This window comes from Delphinus delphis, chromosome 7 (genome assembly GCF_949987515.2).
Source record: "Delphinus delphis chromosome 7, mDelDel1.2, whole genome shotgun sequence".
NCBI lineage: Eukaryota > Metazoa > Chordata > Mammalia > Artiodactyla > Delphinidae > Delphinus > Delphinus delphis.
Genome location: NC_082689.1, coordinates 60977521 through 61001293, shown reverse-complemented (window position 1 = coordinate 61001293; position 23773 = coordinate 60977521). Strand labels below are relative to the sequence as shown.

Sequence of the window (23773 nt, the reverse complement as noted above, 5' to 3'; positions counted from 1 at the left end):
CATACTGGGTACTGGAGAAAGAATAAATATCTCAGTTTCTCCACTTAAACCTTCCTTTATATGGTTCTCGGGCCCAGTCGCTCCGCGGCATGTGGGATTCTCCCAGACCGGGGCACGAACCCGTGTCCCCTGCATCGGCAGGTGGGCTCTCAACCACTGCGCCACCAGGGAAGCCCTTGAGTTGTTCTTATACAGACCTATGCCTTATAAGAACACTCTGGGCCCTTACAATTTGCTGCCTTGTATTCCTAATTATCAGTTTTCCCTATAAATACCCATCTATCTTCACAAATAAAGGGTGGATTTCTTAAAAGCATGAATTAAGGTCAAACCAATGTGTTCTCCCTGGTGCTCAGTAAGCAGCAGGTACTGAGTTCACATTTGCTGATTGATAAGTACTTGTAAAAGAGGCAAATGGAGGGCTCTACCTAGAAAAGAAGCCCCCTCAGTGATATGCTGCCAAATCAGGATCAGAGGTGAGCAGGGAGGGCCTGCAAGAACCCAAAGCTGAGGAAAGCACTTGGGAAACTTCACTTTTCTAATTCTCTTTGCAAAGAAATTCAGAATTGGCAACATTTAAGTTGGGATCAGTTACCCTTGCTTTTAACTTCAACAACATAAGTGCTCAATTTAAAAAATCCTTTTCTGGCACTAAATGAAAATAACACTGGTGATGCTTAACGTACATACATTATATCACACCTAAAAAGATAACTTACCGGGCTTCCCTGGTGGCGCAGTGGTTGAGAGTCCACCTGTCGATGCAGGGGACACGGGTTCGTGCCCTGGTCCGGGAAGATCCCACATGCCGCGGAGTGGCTGGGCCCGTGAGCCATGGCCGCTGAGCCTGCGCTCCGCAACGGGAGAGGCCACAACAGTAAGAGGCCCGTGTACCACAAAAAAAAAAAAAGATAACTTACCACATGTTGTGTTCAAAAACTTTGGCTGGATCAGTTAAAATCCTTGATCCCAGAGGGGCCACTGGGTGATAACTACTTCGGTATCTGTGAGGCATCTTTCTTATCCTTAGACGAGAAAAATAATTTCTCCAAATCACATTCATCCTCATCAGTACCTGGAAAGTTACAAACAGTTAATTAGTCAATATGGATTAAACGACATATTATTTATCTAAGAGCCAATAACTGGCCTAAAAGGTTTACAAGCTGAGAAAGGACATCAAAACTAAAAAATTTGAAATGAAAGATGGGCATGGTAGCTTCTTTCCTGAAGTATTTTTCAGGCCAAGAGAAGGAAAAAGAATATCTGGAGTGTCCAACATTGCCTGGCATTCTTTATAAGTCACAGCCTTGACCAACTTGGCTTTCTTTGGTATTTGCTTATATAATTTTTAGCACATGGCTAAAGCATGTAAGCCCAGAATCTGGATTTTGCATACTAAAAAGTTTTTTTAAGTGATTTTATTATTTTGTTTTGGGAATTCTATGCAAATGTATTTCTAGGGAATATTTGATGACCACTAGACCAAAAACTCAAGTATAGGAGCAGAATAAGAAAACAAATTTTAAAAATCTCATTCCCTAGGCTGGGCTGAATAATATGAATCTTGGTAAAATAACTATATTAAGATATGATCCCAACAGTTCTTAATTCTAACAACCCTGTATACATACATTTTAAAGAATAATCAGTAATGCATTTGCAAAACCGATTTCCTTGTACAAAACGCATGCTTAAATCCCAGCTCAAGAGGAGAATCATCATTTGATTAGCCAAATCTATCTCCATTTCTGGAGAATAACTTAAACATTTAAAGAGTATGTTATTTTAATTATGTACTGGCATATATGTCGGCTTAAAATCTTCATGGAAAAGTATAAAAAATAAGCTCTAAAGAGCTTATGTTTTCCAATAAGAATCCATTGTAATACCGCTTGGCATTTCACCCCCATTCAGTTGTTAATCGCAACATTCAGCCTAACGCTGTAAGCTGTCAGGTAGAAACGGATGATGAAAGGTGTGTATATATAATATGCATTAGAGACTATCCCAGGTGCTATCAGGCATAAAAATGACATGTATTGTACACCCTTTACCACCTTACTGAAAGTCAATGGGTTTTAAGACTATGAATTCCAAAACAAACTGCAGAATGTCAAAAACATCTCATTGTGCTTTTAAACATAAAATTCAAGATTTTCCTTTTGGGAAAAAAAGGCTTAGTTACACACACCAAAAAGACTGCAATGATTCCATTCAAATGTGACTAACAGTGATGAGAAATGAAACATTCAATAGCTAGTGCAGATCTCCTGTTTCTTATTTGTTTTTCCTTCTCCACTAAATGCAAGCTCTTTGGTGGAGGCAAATGAAATCAAATGCTCTGCCTACCACTACCTTTCCTCTGATGTGCCTTTGTTCTTTTCTCCTGTCACTGTTCCACATAAGACTAACAAAACCCTACTAGCACAATTATTTTTAGAGCTCTCTTTCTGCACTGAACATTATTCATAAAATCTTCCGTATGCTGAAGAGTAGAAATGGATTACACCTAGAAAAAGAGGCAATTCATGCTCAAAAGTATGAAATTATGTAAATGTTTTCCACCCAGGAAAGCCAAATCAAAATGAAATTTCAATCCTTCAAATAATCACGTGATACTTATCTATATCTATCTATATATAGAAGAGGAAGAGAAGGGAAAAAAAGATGTTTCTCTCACTATAAATGCCCAAGAACATCTACAGACAGCTGGAGACAAAAAGGCATAACCAGATTGGATATTAGGCAATTCAGGAAAATGTCAGAGAAGTGTGTGCCTTGCAGACCGATAGCCCATAGAAAAACACGGTATAGCCAGGGCCTAAACATGTGGCAATTTGTCCAGCTTAGGCAGCTTTTTCTAATTAACCACACAAACATCTTTATTTCATTTATGTATTATCTACAACAGCCTTGCAATGCTCTTTATCTTTTATATTATATAAATATATAGTAAACTGTATAATAAACATAATACAGATACATAATACAACTACTTCTAAGTAGTTGTATTATGCAAACTTCTAAGGGCAGCACCAAGCTGCTTGTGAATTAATTGTTTGACTGACTACACAAAAATGGTACTTGTCTGACACAAATTTAATTGGAAGGAAGTTACTTCATATTTCCCAAGGTGGCTCCTTAGATCCCTGCAGTGTGGAAGAAGGAAGTGACCGAAGAGTTGACACTATACAGGCAGCTATCCAGTTATAGTCACTGCAACGATTAATAAATATGTGCTTTATGTTATGACTATCATGTTAGCTTAATGGTTACTAGGTCATGTTTCCATTTTGTGATGAGAAAAAAAGAGAAGGGCAGGGTCAGCTCCCAAAAGAATTCTGGTAGAGAAAATTGGTTTCTGCCACCAGAGAGTCCCACTCTCTTTAGGTACCCTCTATTAACTCTCTTTTGGCATACCCTAATTTGTTTGTTTGTTTTTTTTTTGGAATGCAAAGTTTATTTAAAACATCTTTATTGGAGTATAACTGCTTTACAATGGTGTGTTGGTTTCTGCTTTATAACCAAGTGAATCAGCTATACATATACATATATCCCCATATCTCCTCCCTCTTGCATCTCCCTCCCACCCTCTCTATACCACCCCTCTAGGTGGTCACAAAGCATCGAGCTGATCTCCCTGTGCTATGTGGCTGCTTCCCACTAGCTATCTATTTTACATTTGGTAGTGTATATATGTCCATGCCACTCTCTCACTTCATCCCAGCTTACCCTTCACCCTCTCCATGTCAAGTCCATTCTCTACATCTGCGTCTTTATTCCTGTCCTGCCGCTAGGTTCATCAGAACCTTTTTTTTTTAGATACCATATATACGTGTTAGCATACGGTATTTGTTTTTCTCTTTCTGACTTACTTCACTCTGTGTGACAGACTCTAGGTCCATCCACCTCACTACAAATAACTCAATTTCGTTTCTTTTTATGGCTGAGTAATATTCCATTGTATATATGTGCCACATCTTCTTTATCCATTCATCTGTCGATGGACACTTAGGTTGCTTCCATGTCCTGGCTATTGTAAACAGAGCTGCAATGAACATTGTGGTACATGACTCTTTTTGAATTATGGTTTTCTCAGGGTATATGCCCAGTAGTGGGATTGCTGGGTCGTATGGTAGTTCTAGTTTTAGTTTTTTAAGGAACCTCCATGCTGTTCTCCATAGTGGCTGTATCAGTTTACATTCCCACCAACAGTGCAAGAGGGTTCCCTTTCCTCCACACCCTCTCCAGCATTTATTGTTTCTAGATTTTTTGACGATGGCCATTCTGACCAGTGTGAGGTGATACCTCACTGTAGTTTTGATTTGCATTTCTCTAATGATTAGTGATGTTGAGCATTCTTTCATGTGTTTGTTGGCAATCTGTATATCTTCTTTGGAGAAATGTCTATTTAGGTCTTTGGCATACCCTAATTTGAATACAAGTTTAATTAAGATATTATTTGCATAATGAAATTGTACGGATTAGTACTTTTATTTGAAATAACACAAAGAAGCATAGCTAAAAATATTCTATTCACCCAAAAGAAGGCAGGAAAGGAAGGAGGAGAAACCAAAGATCAGATGGAACCATTAGAAAACAAATACCAAGATGACATATTTAAATCCAACCATATCAGTAATTACATTAAGTGTAAATGGATTCCAGTTAAAAGACACAGGTTGCTAATTTGTATGAAAAAGCAATACTCAACCATATACAGGTCTCCCCCACTATCCGAAAGTAGAGGATTCCTGTGAAACCTTTTGTAAGCCAAAATGGCGTAAAGCAAAAAAGCAATTACCTTAGGACACATCTTGTTAACAAAATAAATCAAGATAAAGCACAGATGCTCAAAGCTATGGCGGCTTAATGCTGGGATGCTGAGTGTAGTTCCCAGGGAAGGAGCTTGGAGGTGCCGCTCTTGATGCTCAGGGTTTGCACCGCCTCTATAACAGCTCACTGCAAAACAAACACTGAAAGCTATTTTCGGTTTTCACCTTTTTTCGTAGAAGTGAAAATCCTCTTCAGATTTCTTTCATTTAGACCAATGTAGGTCTTTCATCAAAGTGAAGGAGGTAAAGCAAACTTTCAAAAAGCAGGGCATAACTGTATTGTCTATAAGAGAAGCACTTTAAAGATACAAATAGATTACAATTAAAAAAGAGATGGGACCTGGTAGCCCTACAAGCATTTGGTGTTAAACATAAACTCTGCGCAATGATGACTGGGATGGTAAAAGAGCAGGACAAATATTTGAGCAGGAGAGCAGTCCTTTCTTGATTCCTTCCGGTGAGCAGGGGTTGCTGCTGACATTTCTTCTTATCTGAGGTGGTGGGATCTAGGTCTTTCCAGATCTTTCCAGTTCACCTCCAGTGTTTTAATTGCTCTGGAGATACAACGGAGCAATAAACTTGGGAAGCTGCCCTTTACACCTGCTGGCGTTTGAGGGTATAGGAGTGAGTTAAAGGGTCAGGAATCAGAAATTACACTTATTTAATGAAGCAACTTAGTAGCTCCACTTTTTTGTCTTTCATAATTCACATATTCAGTTGTGAAATCTGACATACATACAGACAAGTGCATAAAACACAGATGTTTAATAAACAGTCGTAAAAGAAGCAGCCCTTCAGCGTACTTGTGCTCAGCAGCCCCTGCTCCCACCTCAGACAAAAGCCCCCGCCCTGCCTGGTGCTCATTTCCTTCCTTGTGTGTCCCCAGTTTTGCCATCTACTGATGCATTCCTAAACAACACTGTTTAATTTTGCCTATTTTTGAACCTTATATAAATGGCGATCCTACTATATATCTTCTGGGTCTTCTTGGGCTCTGTAGTACATTGAAAAAAAAGAAAACAAAAAGAGATACCATGCAAACACTGCATGAAAAAAACTAATGGAGGTATAATAATAGACAAAATAGACTTTTAAAAAGACTATTACATTTAATAATGATGAGCCAATTCATCAAGACATAAAAATCCTAAATGTACATGTACCTAATACCAGAGCTTCAAAATACACGAAGCAAAAATAGAATCTTTTAAAAGGAAAAATTAACAAATTCACAGCAATACTTGGAGATTTTAATAGCCCTCTCTCAGTAATAAACAGAACAACACTCAGAAATGAACTATCAAAAAATCAATAAGGACACAGGAGTTTTGAACATTATCAACTTGACCTGAATGACATTTATAGAAAGAGCAATATACCTAATAACAGCAGAATACACATTTCTTCAACTGATCATGAACCATTTGCCAAGGCAGACCACATATGCTGAGCTATAAGACAAGTCTTAATAAATTCCAAAGTATTCAAATCATACAGAGTATGTTTTCTGACCACAATAGCAATATTAAATGTTAATATTTTTGATGAATTGACTCATTAATAAATGCCCCTCCTTATTTCTAGTAATAGTCATTTTTTGGAAGTAAATTTTATGTATATTTTACCACAATAAAAAAACAAACCAAAAAACCTTCCTACAAAGAAAACTGGAGGCCCTGATGACTTCACTAGTGACTATCAAGTGTTTAAGGAGGAAATAACACCAATCTTACACAGACTCTTTCAGAAAATAGGGGAGAGAACACTTCTCAATTTGTTTTATGAGGCCAGCATAACGTGGAAAAGTAGTACAACTGTATGAAATAAAGGTCTGAATATTGGCCACATTATTACAATGCAGTTTTCCCACAGACTTAGGGCTTCTCATTATAGTTCCTAGTTATCAGGTGTTTGTCAGGAATAAAACTTGCAGATATCCAAAAGAGGGAAGCCTGGTAAGAGTTTTCTAGGCATGTCTTGGTGTGCTTTAATTGCTAAGGCAGTTTGAGTTACAACAGTCCAGAGCAGAGAAATACGAAGGCAACAAGAACTTCCACAAATCCTTGTTAGGTGTCTGAGTTTTAATTTACTGTTGGAAGCACCTTAAAAGGTTTGTGGTCCTGATGCTTCACTTAACTTAGCTCAAACTGATTCTGCCATATCAAATTCTAGTCCATATAATCAAGTGGTATTTCTTTTACTTACTTTGCCTATAGGTTCTCACTTTCAGCTCACCATCCTACGGTGGTTCTTCCTCTCAAGTCCTATCAAGGTCAAAATGAAACAGAAGGAGCATGGCTTTAGGGCCATGGTCCTCTGATATCTCAACACCAAGACTCAGTCATGAATAGTCAGTTGGCTAAAGCAATCACTGAGGAACAGATCCAGAAAGGAACTGAAGCTCATATGGGTATCAGAGTGAGAGAATTTCATTATCAATAGCATTTATTATGCTATAACTACATTGGTATGCCATGAAGAGCTGACAGACTTCCTGCCAGCTCTCAGATGTAGGTAAGTGTGTGCCCATTTTAGAATACAAGGAAACAAACAAATGTATAAAATGACTTGGGTTCCACATATATATCGTATGACAAGCCAAGGAGAAGGTGGTTTTAACACTCACAAGTTTTCTGAGCTTACCACTAACACCACATTATGCTTGTAGCAAAAGCAGTAGCCTTGGTGTAGAAGGATGACTTGTAGGGAAGAGATCTCTGCCCTACCTCCAAATTTTGGCTAAATGTTTTGCTTTCCACTAAAATGTGGCCCTTTTCACAATGACTCACAGCCCTTACCATACCATACCAACAAAACTATATCATATTCTTCTGAAACAGGTAAGATGTATATAGGATATTTCATGTTTTAAGTAACTGCAAATGTTATTTTTGTAGAGTAATTGTTTTAACAACTTCTTAAATAAAAGGGATAATTTTAGTAAAAGGAAATACTGCATGCCATACATTGCAATTTGAAAAAGTCTTTGAGGAAGTAAATCACCAATCCCAATTTATTTTTCATATAAATATTAATATTTTAAAAAGTTAAGTATTTACCATGTTTGAGGCCCTGTTGTAAGCACTTTACATGTATTATCTTATTTAACCTCTATTTCCCTACCAAGGGGTCCTATTTTTATACCCATATTACATAGGAAAACCTCACAGAGAATGAAGTAAAGTAACATGCTTAAAGTTACCCGACCAATAACTAATGGGGCTTCAATTTGACCCAAAGCAGTTGAACGGGAGAGCCTATGCTCTACCTTTTTTTAAAAACATCTTTGTTATGCACATATATACAATTTGCGCCCTACCTTTGTACACCACACATACAAGAAAGATCACAGTATTGACTCCCCAGTCTTTACTGGGGTTGCTAATTTGTTGTATTTGATTTAAGGAAGCCCAGAATTTCTTCCCTCCCTTCATCTTTCTCAATTCTGTTTTTTTTCTCTTGGGCCTTAATCAAACAGCAAGCAATGCCACTGGGAGACACCAGTCCCCAGATGTAGGGCAGCACAGTCATTCTCTTTTTCAGTACTCAAATCTCAAGGTACAGGCAAAGTGCTCTCGCATAACCTAAATAACATAACATTTTAACACCCTGTTCTTTTCACTGGTCTTTTACTTTTACTCAGTTGAGGAGTAGAGGCAAAGAAGGACTTCTTTCCCTTACTATTTAAGCTTGAGCCTAAGACTGCTTCCTCACATCTCAATACTATTGGAAGGGCACCAAAGAACTAGAGCAAATAGTACTGTTGTTTGTGTGAATCTGTAATGATTATCCTTGGAGCACTTCGCTGGCTCTGAGCTGCCTCCCTAAGAATGATTCCCAGTTGTCTCAGCTCACTGAAATCTCAGAGAAAGAAACTGCCGTTAATCATACACTAAATGCCTGCCCTTTGCTTAAAAGTTAACTTCCCTTGGATGTTTCCTGGGTTCTGAGCATCCTTTAAATGAGTAAATTAGTGAGACATTCATGCTTTTACCTTTGTAACTGTTTAGCTTTCCTTCTCTGGCTGGGAAGCTGGTACAAAGGTTTCATTCAGAGGAACAAACAACATCTAGATAAAGCTGCACTAACATTACCCGAGAGGCTACCATTAATGAGAGCAAATTAAAGTGCTATTGTTGTACTGTTTTGAATAGTGAAAGCCACAGGTAAGAAACACTTAAGTATCAACTACAGGCGTGAAAACTGAAGCTTCAATTAACTCTGTCAATTTCACAGAACTCTAAGGGTGACCATCTGTGAGGCAAAGAGCTCAGGCAACTCGTACATCTTGTTTTAATCTTTCTTTGGATGATTATAATTTCAGAGAATAAATAAGGTTATTAGCAAGAACAGAACAACAACAATAATTACAGTAAGTATTTGCAGAGCACTTTGATCACACTATCATGTCAGTCACTCTGCAGCTTCAAAATGGGAATCTCATGCTGTGTTTGCTCTCTAAGACCACCCCTTAAAGGTGTCACCATGCACTCACACACACAAGAAGTTACTGGGACTCACACGTTATATGAAGGATTTCATGTAAACCCATCTCAAAGCTGCCTTAAACCTGAATATCTGAAGGGTATTCTAATTGCTCTGGAAGTTGTCTCCAAAAACATGCTGGACCAGAATGAAATCTGTTTTAACTCATTCACCTGCCATTTCACATTTGTGCGCACTACAGTAACTTCTGGAAGTAGTAATCAGATTTGGTGGGCTGAGAAAAGGTATTAAGTTACATGCATGCTTTATGAGTTACCAGTCCTTACAAATTCTAGTAAAAAACTCTCATGAATGAAGTTAATGGAGTTCTACACTTAATGAGACTTCTGCTTCCTGATTCATTGCAAATGGCCTTAACCCTAGGTACTCTAGATGGCAGGAGATGCTTGCACCTGTATGCAGGATTTACCCAGTCATGTTTGGACTAATGTATCAATAAGGCTGTCCTGGCACAAAATGGAATATTATAAAGAATTCAAGTTATAAATGAATGTTATATATAAAAACCTTGGGGGGGGCTTCCCTGGTGGCGCAGTGGTTAAGAATCTACCTGCCAATGCAGGGGACACAGGTTCGGGTCCTGGTCTGGGAAGATCCCACATGCCGCGGAGCAACTAAGCCCGTGCGCCACAACTACTGAGCCTGCACTCTAGAGCCCGCGAGCCACAACTACTGAGCCCATGTGCCATAACTACTGAAGCCCGCGCACGCCTAGAGCCCATGCTCTGCAACGAGAAGCTACTGCAAAGAGAAGCTTGTGCACCTCAACGAAGAGTATCCCCCTCTCGCCACAACTAGAGAAAGCCCACGCGCAGCAACAAAAACCCAACACAGCCAAAAATAAATAAATAAAATAAATAAATTATAAAAAAATCTTAGGGAAAAAAAAAACTTGGGGACTTCCCTGGTGGCACAGTGGTTAAGAATACGCCTGCCTATGCAGGGGACACGGGTTCGATCCCTGTCCAGGAAGATCCCACACACCACGGAGCAACTAAGCCCGTGAGCCACAACTACTGAGCCTGCGCTCTAGAGCCCGCGTGCCACAGCTACTGAGCCCACATGCCATAGATACTTAAGCCTGCGTGTCTAGAGCCTGTGCTCTGCAACAAGAAAAGCCATTGCAATGAGAAGCCCGCACACTGCAATGAAGAGTAGCCCCCGCTCTCTGCAACTAGAGAAAGCCTGTGAGCAGCAACAAAGACCCAACACAGCCATAAATAAATAAGTAAATAAATAAACAAATTTATTAAAAAAAAAAAAAAAGGAATCCGCCTGCCAATGCAGGGGACACAGGTTTGAGCCCTGGTCTGGGAAGATCCCACAAGCCGTGGAGCAACTAAGCCCATGCACCACAAGTACTGAGCCTGTGCTCTAGAGCCTACGAGCCACAACTACTGAGCCCACATGCCACAACTACTGAAGCCTGCGCACCTAGAGCCTGTGCTCCACAACAAGAGAAGCCACCACATGAGAAGTCCATGCACCGCAATGAAGAGTAGCCCCCTCTCGCCGCAACTAGAGAAAGCCCGCACACAGCAATGAAGACCCAATGCAGCCAAAAATAAAAATAATTTTTTAAAAAAAACTCGAAACAGAACATTAATGAATAAAAGCATCCAAATGAATGTATTTCCATAAATTCAAAAGAATGTGGGATTTAGGTAGGCAGAAATTATAGAACTGTGTAAATTCTATTTTAAAGAACTACAATTAGTTATAACTTGCAAAAAATCAAGGCAAACTGCACCATGGTCTATCAGGTAAAAATCTGACTGTCACATCACAGAAGGTATGACACAGAAAAGGCACCAGGGAATGGAAAGTAAAATTCACAAGAATGATACAATTTCCACATGAAAACAGACAAGTCGAAAGTTTCCAGGGAGCAATACAGAATGCTAGGAATATAGAGTGGGTAGTCAGAGTATGTTAGATTTCTCATTAGGTACATTTGTGCTTTCTACTAATAACAGATGTTGCTCCCACTGAGATCAAGCCTTTTCTCCTCTTGTCTTAAAGAGTCTTCTTGGCCTGGTCTTCTGTCTACCCTCAGGCCTTTTATCCAACAGGAAACAGATTCCTGACCTCCCTGTGGCCTTGTGATTACTTGGAGCTTAATTCCAACATCTTGGCCTTATTGAAAAGATTAGCCTTCCTAAAAATATACCTTCCCATCTTCTCTTGCAGTTGGAGGAGCCATGTGACCATGTTCTAGATGACAGAAGTCTGTTAACGGGCAAAAGTCTTTGCCTCCCTACAGAAGGGAAAGGGGCTGGAGGATGGCTTGCTGACACCCTCACTCTGCCTTTTTCCTGAATAAAGGAAAGTGATGCTGTGTACAGGGGAGGGAAAGGGCCTGGTTCTTGACAGTATCATTGAACAGGTAAACCAATGATAGTTACCACTTTCCTCTGGATTTCCTGCTAGATGAGAAAAATAAATCCTTATATATTTTAGCCACTATTAGGTTTTCTGTAATTTTCACCCAAGAGGATTCTAACATAACATCCATTACTATTGAATCCTAGGAATCCAGGGACAAATCTATTTGGTTCCTGCCCTCAAGAACCTTATCACCAGGGCTTCCCTGGTGACGCAGTGGTTAAGAATCCGCCTGCCAATGCAGGGGACACCCGTTCAAGCGCTGGTCCACGAAGATCCCACATGCTGTGGAGCAACTAAGCCTGTGAGCCACAACTACTGAGCCTGCGCTCTAGAGCCTGCGAGCCACAGCTACTGAAGCCCGCGCACCTAAAGCCCATGCTCTGCAGTAAGAGAAGCCACTGCAACGAGAAGCCCGCGCACTGCAACAAAGAGTAGCCCCTGCTCACCGCAACTAGAGAAAGCCCACATGCAGCAACAAAGACCCAATGCAGCCAAAAAGAAATAAATTAAAAAAAAAAAAAAAAGAAACTTACCACCAAGTGAAGAAGAATGAGATGCAAACAGAGTCCTGATAAATGTGTAATAGAGGTGGGAATAAAGTGCTATTAAAGTACAGAGGCATTAGTGATTAAGTCTCTTGGTTGTGGCTAGGGAAAGCTTCCTGGTGAAGGCAACATCTGTGCTGGGTCTAGAAGAGTGAGTGGCAATATTCCAAGGAGATAAGGGTAAAAACCAGGGTACCCCAGACAGAGGGACTAGCACAAATAAAGACAAAGAAGTGTGAAAACATATGGTATATTCAGGGAAGCAAAAGTAATTTGAAGAAAGATGCTAAGTAACTTTGGAAATGAGTAGAGTCTGTAAGACTAAGGGCAGTAAGAATTGTAATAAGCACTGTGCTTTAGTTGATAAAGGGTTAACCATTCTGAAGTCACTATACAAATACACTGGAATTGAACAATTAAGAAGCAGATGGTGGGAATCAGGTTTCTCAACAGGAGTGGAAGGTTATGGATAAGTGAGGGGAGAAGGCTAGAATAATTCATATGGTAATGAATTAGAATTGGAGTCATCAGTACGAACTCATATTTAGCTTATAAATACAGATGTTACATACAGAACTAATTATAGATGTGTGTATATACATGGGTTAGCATACACACATATATTTCCTTATTCTGTTAGTTGAGAGGCAAACATACCCCTGTAGCAACAAGCACAACAGGGACCATCTTGGTTTCTAATACTATTCTCTAATAAAAGGAATCAGAGCTCCTTGGAAAAATAGCTGATGCTAGGATTGGGGCAGGGAATATATAAAATGAGCCTGTAGCATGGTGCCAGAAAGTAAGGAACTGCTCAAACAAAAACAAAAAAACAACCCACAATGATAAGGATATGTCAAAGGGACACATAAGCCAACTGAAAGCACTCCCAATGGCCAAAGCTGAAATACTGATACTCTGAACCACAAAATAATTTTGGCTTATAACCCAAAATATAAAATAAATATCCATGTGTTCATATTGATAGAAATGGTTGATTGAATAAACAAATAAATAAATGGGTGAGAAGGGACAAATCTCTCATGCAGAAGACTTCCAAATAATTTATGTAGACACTCCACCCTCAAGGAGGTGGAACATAACTCCTCATTCCTTAAATGTGGGCTGCGCATAGTTACTTCCTTCTAAAGAGTACAGTATGGGTGGGATGTGGGGGAGTGACTCTGCAGTGGAGAAACTTGAGAAACACTACCTCAGTCAGGTGATCAAGGTTAACATCAACAACGATAAGTCAGGTTGATAGTATATATTCTTTATATGATATGATGAGAATGGCACTTTGCCTCTGTATTCTTCTTCCTCCCCCAAACCCATAACTCCAGTCTAATCATGAGAAGAACATCAGACAAACCCCAACTGAGAAACATTCTTCAAAATACCTGACCAGTATTCCCCCAAACTGTCAAGGTCATCGAAAACAAGTTAAATCCGAGAAACTGTCAGAGCCAAGACGAGCCTAAAGAGACATGACAACTAAATGTAGTGTATCTTGGATGCGACCCTGTAACAGAAAAAGGATATTAGGTGAAAAAAAATTTTTTAATCTGAATAAACTATGGACTTTAGTTAACAATAATGTATCAATATTGGTTCATTAATTGTGACAAATATAGATACTAATGTAAGATGTTAATAATAGGTGAATCTGGTATGGAGTATATGGTAACTATCTATACTATTCTCACAATTTCTCTGTAAATCTAAAACTGTTCTAAAATTAAACGTTTATTTTTTAAAAGTAATTTTATATGCTTAGAGCCTACGATGTGAGGGACAGATGGAGGTTGGAGTGGAGAAGTGATTATAAGGCCGGAAAATTAGGCAGGGGCCAGATAATGAGGAATCTTTATGTATACCAAATTAAGCAGCCTGAATATTTTCTTATAGACACTGTCAACAACTGATAAGTTCTAAACAGGTAAACAACATGATCAGATTGTATTTTATAAAGATTGTTATGATGGTCTTATCCTGCCAATTACTGCACCCTAAACGAGAGCAGTAAAAATCAAAGCTCTGGGACTGGGGCATCTACAGCTTCTTAAATCTTCACTTATGATCCTGGTGCACATCAATGACTTAAAACCACTCCTATACAGAATTGATTAGATGAGGGCTACACTCAAGAAGAATTTGTCACAGATCATGAGAGCCAAAGATAGTGGCATGAGCTCCCCTGGTGGCGCAGTGGTTGAGAGTCCGCCTGCCGATGCAGGGGACACGGGTTTGTGCCCTGGTCTGGGAAGATCCCACATGCCGCGGAGCGGCTGGGCCCGTGAGCCATGGCCACTGAGCCTGCGCGTCCGGAGCCTGTGCTCCGCAACGGGAGAGGCCACGACACTGAGAGGCCCGCGTACCGCAAAAAAAAAAAAAAAGGTGGATAATGGTGGGATGTGGGTAGGGAAGGGAAGAGAATAAGGTCACTTTGCACATGACAAATTTTAAGGATCCCACAATACATTCAAATGAATATCCCCAAAAGATAGTTGGAAATGAGTTCAGGTAATTAGTAGGCATTAGAGATATAGATTTCAGAGACAAGTCCCTGGTCTACAGGTTGGTGGGTGAAGTCATGATGAATTGATCAAGAAAAAAAGGAGATAGATAGAACTCAAGGGAATACAAAACTTAGGAGTCAGGTAGAGGAAGAGGAACCAGTTTATGTGATCAAATACTAAAGAACATTAAAAAAGGAGAAGCTAAAAATAAATAATTGGTTTTGAAGGCACAGATCAATTATGACCTTTATCAAAGTGATTTGAATCCTGGCTGTGCTGGCAGAATGCAGGCTTTAGGAATAAGTAGGTCACTGGGGTAGGGGAGGTAGTAAATGTAGAGGACTCTGATAGGCAGTAGCGAAGAAAAAACAGAACTTGGGCCTTATCTTAAGGGATTCCCTAGGTCAAAGAAGTATTTGTTTAGATGCAAAGAATCCTAAGTATCTTTGTAGGATGAGAGAAAACCCAGTGTCGGAAACAAAATAGACTGAAGATAGCGGAAAGAGATGGATTGTTGACAAACAAGTTTCCAGAAGTGGGAGGTAGGGAGGGGGAATAAGTACACAGAAAACATGTTATCCATGTAAGGCATCAAGAACAATCTCATCCTCTGATGAGTGAGAACAGGTGTGTTTGTAGTGGAAGGGAAGATTGTTAAGAGAACCCTTTCCCAATGCTCTCTGTGAAGTAAGAGGCTGCAAGGTAGGGAACCTGAGAAAACGAACAGGAAAAAAAATGAGAAAGGAAACTAACAACATTTGAGTAAAGTAATGTGAACAACATAATTGGCCCACGTGAAGTTGCAACTCAAATTAGTGATCATTTATTAGCTGCCTCCTGAGTACTCACTCCCCACTTCTAGTAGCTCATGGACCTGGGATCTATGAGTTTGCAGAGAAGCCACAGTGGACCTGGCTGAAGCCAGAGATGGACTGCATAACCTACACTGAGCCAATCAGTACATTCCAAATCTGTGGGCATCGTGACTGGTTCAGAGGTGAGCATCAGACTAAATCTGGCCAACAGAGTGCACCTCTTAGGTCTAGTGCTAGAGATTTTGGGACAAAGATGATTTTTCATACCTGTTACACGTGAAAGAGGAAGCATGAAGCCCTGGAGCTACTGAAAGCTGTATTAGTCAGCTCAGGCTGCCTTAACAAAATACCACAGCCTGGGTGGCTTAAACAGTAGAAATTTATTTTCTCACAGTTCTGGAAGCTAGAAGTCCAAGATCAAGGTGGCATCAGGGTTGGTTTCTGGTGAGGTCCTTCTTGCTACTTTCTTGCTGTGTCCTCACATGGCCTTCCACCTTGCATGCTTGTGGAAAGAGAGATCTTGGGTATCTCTTTCTCTTCTTATGAGGACACATTTCTATTGCATTAGGGCTCCATCCTTATCACCTCACTTAACTTTTATTTCCTCCACAAAGGCCTTATCCAAATATAGTCACATGGTGGGGGTTGGGGCTTCAACGTATGAATTTGGGGGAAGGGGACACAATTCAGTCCATGACAAAAGCTATCTTGAAGCTACCTGGCCTAAGGATGATGGCACGGTACACATTTAGGATGAAGCCAACTCTGAAGAAGGAAAATTGGGAAAATAAAAAGAAGTTAGGTCCCATTGTTAATTAGTTAGATTAAGTTTCATTTGAAGCCAGTCCCACATCTGGCTTTTTCAGTTATTGAGCCAATATATTCCCTTAATTGTTTAAGCCAGTCTGAGTTTTCTGTTATCTCCAACCAAAAGTAACCTAAATAATATAGCAGTTATGTGATTTCCTCTACCACCAGGCAGTCTGAGGGGAAAATATGTGGTTTTACCTAGATTAGGCCTGTCTAGGCTTGTGGTACAGAAAGTAATGGTGATTTAGGATGTGGAATTGAGGGAGAATATAACAAATGACCATAAAATCCCAAAATGACTAGAAATTTAAAAATAAAGAGGAGAGAGGAGAAGGAGGGATTGGGGAAGGTTGATGAACTTGATGTGGTTGAAGTCTGGGTTTAACAGAAACAAGGGGAAGAAAAGACAGACAGAAGGTACTGGTTAGTAATTAGGCCTTCTGAGTTTAACCTATGTCACCTAGTAACAAAAACCAGTAATGCTGTAACAAGGAGAAGGAAATCCTATTTGAATGAGAGATGCTTACAGTGTGGGAGAACCACAAGGCCATGAACACCTAGGAAAACGAAACATTTTAGCATGGACAAAAAGCTGAAATATGGACCCCCAACTACCACCTCATTTTAATATTCAGCAGGTCATTATAATAAATCTCCATCCTTTGCTCCTCAGGATCAATCCCCCACTGGACACATCTAAGATCCTATGACAACTTTTTTAATTGTATATTTATTATGATAATCTAAAAAATAAAATCAGTAGGAGCAAATGTATAACTGCTACTTGATTTCAGTGCCTATAGGTGCATTTATGATCTTGTTGCAACAAGTAGCACAGATATAAGATAGAAATGATGCATCTGAGTACACAGCACACTGTAAAAAGATTCTGCAGTATTTTTTTTTTTTTTTTTTTTTTGGCGGTATGCGGGCCTCTCACTGTTGTGGCCTCTCCCGTTGCGGAGCACAGGCTCCGGACACGCAGGCTCAGCGGCCATGGCTCACGGGCCCAGCCGCTCCGCGGCATGTGGGATCCTCCCGGACCGGGGCACGAACCCGTGTCCCCTGCATCGGCAGGCGGACTCTCAACCACTGCGCCACCAGGGAAGCCCGATTCTGCAGTATTTTGAGTTGAGAAAAGTGGTGAGGGAATTGAGAAGACACATAGCACACACAGTACAGATGGGATGAAGTCCAAAGAACCTGTGTGGTGGTGGTCAGTACCTTGTTTATAATGAGAGCTGCAATTTAGTTTTGGTAAAACATCGGCAGTCACGTTATAATGTTGTTAATTTGAATTTTATTGGCTTTGTGGTTGTATTTGTGCTTATTTTGATTTTATAGTTGAATAATAGCTCTATGTACAAGGAGCTTATAACCAGATTTGTGTTAATAATATAGTAAAATATCAACTCAGGGGTCTGAGAATTCTTTTCCTTTAAATGAAGGTTTATATATTTTTCAACATTGAGAAATACAGCATTAGAAGATTCTGTTCCAGAGAATTCTTCTCCCACTCTTCCTTAACAGCAGAAATACTCCAAGTAGGGCAGAATCACCTCAATTCTCCTTGGAAAACAATTTCAGGTGAAGAGGCAAAGGGTTTGGATTAAGTTGAATCCAGGATCTGCCACTTACTACCATATAACCTCTAACATGATACTTAACTTTGTTAACCTCAATTTCCTCAATAAAATGTGACTAATAAGATTATTGCAAAATATGGGAGGGTTATAGAAGGTGATCTATCTAGCATAATGTAGCATAGTGCTAGGTGCATGGTAAGTGCTCAATAAACTTTAGTTGATATTACTGTTGTTACCGTTAGTCTGGCTCTCCTTACAATTTCCCTAGGGCTTCATTAATACCACAGGATCAAGCTTCCTACTTGATGTGCTATGCTTATTATTCAGCCCTAAAGTAGTCCCAACTTCCCAAGAAAGTGCTGAACTGAGAACAGAATAAGCCTCAAGTTTAAGTCATGGTACAGCCGATCCATTAATCATGATTTTTGAGAAAGTCACTTACTCTGCCTAAGGCTCATTTCTTAAATGGAGATAATTCCTAAGTCACAAAGTTTTTACAAAGAACATTATAAACGACATAGTGTTTCACAAATGTAAAGTCAAACTATTATTCAGTGAATTCCAGAAACATTTCTAAAAGACACCCCTTAAAGCTTGAAAAAGAAAAAGAAAATCACAAATAATTAGGAACCCCATTCCCACTTCCCTGTATTGAGCAATCAAGTATTGAGGTGGCCCATTTGACAAAAAGGCAAACTGTGAAAGTAGCAATCAAGCTTTTACTTACCATAACAGTGTAAACAAGAGGCAAAAAGAGGCACCGGCTCCCCAGTGTTCCATTTTCCCCTGTGGAATGACACCAGGCAAGGATCGAGTGGATGCAACAAAGATGGGGGAAACTGTCTCACTGCCTCAGACCCCTGAAAAAGAGGCTAATGCCTTTTTGTGGGCGCACGGACCGGCGCAGAGTGGGGGGTTTAGGAGGAAGGGAAGAGCTAAGAGAGGAATGGTACTGAGCCAAAGTGGAGAAAGGGTCTCCGCAGAGGCCCCCAATAAGGAGTCCTCTGAATGCAGGCATCTGGTCTAGGAATTGTCAAATGAAAAAACTAGCAGTGGAACACTCTTCCCAGGGGATTTTGGGCAAGAGCAAGCTTTATAGTACATTAGAAGAGGCAATGTGGAAACAGCATGATTGCCTAGAAGGTCAGGGATCTCCTTATAAGGCTAGCAGGTCCTGTTTTCTAGGGTAAGGTGAGCTAGCTAAAATGAGGTTGGAGGATTGTGATTGTAGTATGTTAGGTTTCCTTGACAGGTGTTTCCCATAAGGGCAGGCTGACTAAGGTTTAGAAATGTGACCTTGACTAGGCCACTGGCGTGACATCCATTTTGTGGGTCCCCACATATGCATTCACTTTATCAGAATGCAGATATACATAAAAGCATGGCCACACAGAGTGGGGAGAGGCAGGGCGGGGGGTGGGTGGGGGAAGGCTTGACTGGAATCCCTACAGAAAACTGCAGTGCACTGGCTGTATACCAATTCTGGTGTGCGGATGGCAGCTTCTCCCGATGAGGCCTTGCAGGAAAAGTCTTAATTGCTAACTGCCAGGCCTGAAAGATCACACATATGATTCTGACCTAGAGTCAGACTCCTCACCCAAAGAAAAAAAAACTCAAGCACTCTTTACTTAACATATAATAAACTCATTCAGAAATTACATAAACTAAAATACCAATACATTTAAGAATGATTAAAACAAATAGCCCGTGAATAATAATGCCACAGCAAGTTGCTTGAGAATAATTGAGAATGTTAATTATAGTTTTAACTTCCAAGGACCACAATATGTAAAGAAACCATAGTAATCTTCAATCTATAAAAGGTCTGATTTCTAAGACCATTTGTAAGTCAGCTGTTAAGAGCTCAGAACCACATTTTCCACAGGAGCATTTTAATTGGTGATTAAGATACCAGCCTAGACTACACATGCTTTCAAAATCCATAATGTGGATGAAAAGAAATTTGTTTCTTTATTTTAGATGATCTTAGAAAACTGGCAAATTCCATTTTCCCAAACAGCTGAAACACTGCCAATCCATAATGCCTGGGGCAACTGGAATTTTATTTAATACAAAAAACAATCTGATTAAATGATTCTTTTAAAACAACAATAGCAAACACAAAAACCTGTCGGCCATCTCGTTGCCACCTGATAACATAAGGTGTGCCTATAAAGGTATGTTGTTTAACTAAAAATTACAACTTTACATCAAAATAAATGTTGTCCTTTCAAATAAATCACCTTAAGAGATTACTATTTATTCCAATAACAGTAAAACATCTTTGAAAACATTATTTTCAGATAATGTCCTCATAGCAAGCTAATTGATTCTTTTTCATATCCTCAGTGGTGGCAATATTTTTGCTTTAGGATATATACCTTTTGTTGTTTTTAGACTAAGTTGTTCTTGTTGCCATAAATGTACATATTCTCAACATAACCAGCTTGGAAAGATCATATTCATTAAGATATAGCTTCTGGTATGTTCTGTTTCCTTAAACAGTCTCAAACAGTCATACCTCATAAATCAAGTGCACATAGTACACACTGTACTGCCACAAATGATAGTATCCATTGTGCTTATTCTGTTTTGAGAAGCCAAAACTATCTGGAAATATGAGCTAGATTTTTTAAAGTTTTTTTTTTTAATATTGATAAAAATAGAAAATATACAGGGGGAAAGAGCCCTCTTACAATTACAACAAAAAAATTATATGAAATACCTAGGAATAAATTTAGCCAGAAATGTACAGGACTGATATTAAGAAAGCTATACAACTCTACAGAGGAGCATGGAAGATAATTTAATAAATAGGAAGACAGTACATGGGTTTCTGGAGCTGAAGATTCAATATTGTAAAAAAAATGTAGGGCTTCCCTGGTGGCGCAGTGGTTGAGAGTCCACCTGCCGATGCAGGGGACACAGGTTCGTGCCCCGGTCCAGGAGGATCCCACATGCCGCGGAGCGGCTGGGCCTGTGAGCCATGGCCGCTGCGCCTGCGCATCCGGAGCCTGTGCCCCGCAACGGGAGAGGCCACAACAGTGAGAGGCCCTCGTATCGCAAAAAACAAACAAACAAAAAATGTAAATTCTCGCCAAAATTAAAGTAATTCCAATCAAAGTTCCAAAAATGTCTTTGGGGAACTTGCACAAATAATTTTAAAGTTCATCTGGAATAATAAACATGCAGAAAGTACCAAGAAAATACTGCAGGGGAAATGTGTGCTGTTGATTGTGGTGGCGTAGGATTAAGGAGGGTTGGGGTAGTCCTTGCCCTTCCATACATTACCATACTCTAGAAAGCAAATATATCCTGGCCATGTCTATAGTGCCAGGATATACAGTCAAAGCACTAGAACAGAATAAAAAGTCCAGAAACTAGTCAAATTATATATAAGAATTCCATTTGTAATAAAGCTAGTATTTCAAATCAGTAGGTTAAGACTGGCCTATTCAAAGAAGCGTATTAAGAAGGGGCTACCTATTCAGAAAAAATAGTTATATCCCTATTCTATCTAACACCAAATAAATTCCAGATGAATTAAAGTTTTTAATGTAAAAATACTTTTTATAGGCTTAGAAAAAATATAGGTGAATACTTACTAAAAAGTGGGGTAGAAAAGACTCTTTTAAACATTATACCAAAGCCATAAAATATAAAAGAAAAAGACTAATTGATTGCTATAGGAATGTACAGGATGATATACTATAAAAGACACTCACGGAAATAAATGCAAAATATTAGAATGTGTTAATATGATTCATATATAAGGAATGTTTAGAAAATAATTAGAAATGACCTCAGTAGAAAATGTGCTAATACATCAATAAGCATTCACAAAAGAAATGCAAATGGCCACTAAACACTTAAAAATGTTCATCACACTAATAATAAATAACTTTGGGGGATGCTTATGACTGCAAGTAACAGAAGACACTATTCAAACTGGCTCAAATAAATAGAGCATGTTATCTCTCAGAACTAAGTCCAGAGGTTGGGCAAGTTCCAGGTATGGTTTCAGTTCTATAATGTCATCAAGGACCCAGGTTCATGCCATTTCTCCATCTTGCTCTAAATAGCATCACCTTCATTCTAAGGCTGGTTCGCTTTGTTAACTACAAAACAGCTGCAGCAGTTCCAGGCATCACACTGGCATGGCAATATCCAGAGCAGGAAAAGGATCATCTCTTTCTTATGCCTCTTTTTAGTGATGAGGAAACTTTTTCACAAGTTCTTCAACAGACTTGCTCGCAGATTTCACTGGCCAGAACTGGGTCACAAACTATTCCTAAACCAGTCTCTGGTAAGAGAATGAGTTCCTATGATTACCTTAGACCTTTTGAGGTTCTCTAAGTGTGGTCTACAGATCCCTAGGGGCCCCCAAGACACTTTAAGTGGGTCTGCAAAAGGTCAGAATTATTTTCACAATACCATCAACATGTTATTTGCCTTTTTACTGTGGTGACATTTGCGCTGATGGTGTACAGGCAGTGGTGGATAAAACTGCTGGGACCTTGGTCTGAATCAAGGCAGTGGCACCAAACTATACTAGAGGTCATGCCTTCTTTACCAACCATGCATTTGAAGAAAAAAAAGAAAAAACCAGTTTCACTTAAGCATATCCTTGATGAAGCAATGAAGACTGTTTTCATGGAACCCCATTTTTACTTTGGCATTTTCTCAAAAACAAAGTAAGCCTGTCAAGAAAACAACTGACAGCATTTGTTGCCATTGATAAAATTCAAGCTTTCAAGCAAAAATTAGAATTTTGGAAACCCTGTGTCCACCACTGTGAGCTTAACAGCTTGCTGACACTTAAACACTGTTCTGATGAGAATAAAGTATTTTTGATATTGTACAATGAAATGTGTCAACATTTGGAAGACGTGCACAACTCAGTGAACCAATATTTTCCAGATGGCCAACATATGATATCACAAAATCATGCATGGGTAAAAGATCCACTCAAAGTGCAAGACAGACCAATGGATTTTAATGTAACAGAGTAGAAAAAGTTCACAGGTTTGATTTCAAATATTATATTGCAATTAACCTTTAAGAAACTAACACATGGACTTCCCTGGTGGTGCAGTGGTTAAGAATCTGCCTGCCCACGCAGGGGACACAGGTTCGAGCCCTGGTCCAGGAAGATCCCACGTGCTGCGGAGCAACTAAGCCTGTGTGCCACAACTACTGAAGCCCGTGAGCCTAGAGCCCGCGAGCCACGACAGGAGAAGCCACCACAATGAGAAGCCCCAGCTCGCTGCAACTAGAGGAAGCTCGCGCGCAGCAACGAAGACCCAACGCGACCAAAAATAAATAAATAAATAAATTAATTAATTAATTAAAAAAAGAAGCTACCACTTACTGGGATTTAGTGTAGTATTAAAGGAGATTCTTCACACTCATCTGAATAGACTTTTAAAGTACTCCGCCCCTTTCTAACTACTTATATATCTGTGTGAGATCAGATTTTCTTCATATATATCAACTGGAACAACATATCATAATAGACAGTGCAAAAGCAAATATAAGAATCTAGCCATCTTCTTTTAGGCCATACATTAAGGAGATACGCAAAAATGTAAAACCATCCTACTCTTCTAATTTTTTTCTTTTGGAAAATACTTTTAATAAAAAGGGTATTCATACTAATATGCAATAGGTTTATTATTGTTTTAAAAGGACTTAAATAAATATTTAAATTTTTTCTTAGGTTTAATTTCTAATACAGCAAATAATGATAACTATGATCCATATAAA

The 23773-nt window shown here is 39.4% G+C and overlaps 1 protein-coding gene across 1 annotated transcript in view; it reads right to left on the bottom strand.

The window, feature by feature from the left end:
• METTL8 (methyltransferase 8, tRNA N3-cytidine) overlaps window positions 1–23773 on the bottom strand; it is a 152396-nt gene that overhangs the window by 116246 nt on the left and 12377 nt on the right. The window contains exons 2-4 of the mRNA XM_060016601.1: window positions 16004–16376; window positions 4808–4986; window positions 921–1075 (exon numbers count right to left, since the gene is read on the bottom strand). Coding sequence (XP_059872584.1) covers window positions 921–1075; window positions 4808–4819 — 167 coding nt within the window. The 5' untranslated portion in view covers window positions 4820–4986; window positions 16004–16376. The remainder of the gene's footprint in view (window positions 1–920; window positions 1076–4807; window positions 4987–16003; window positions 16377–23773) is intronic.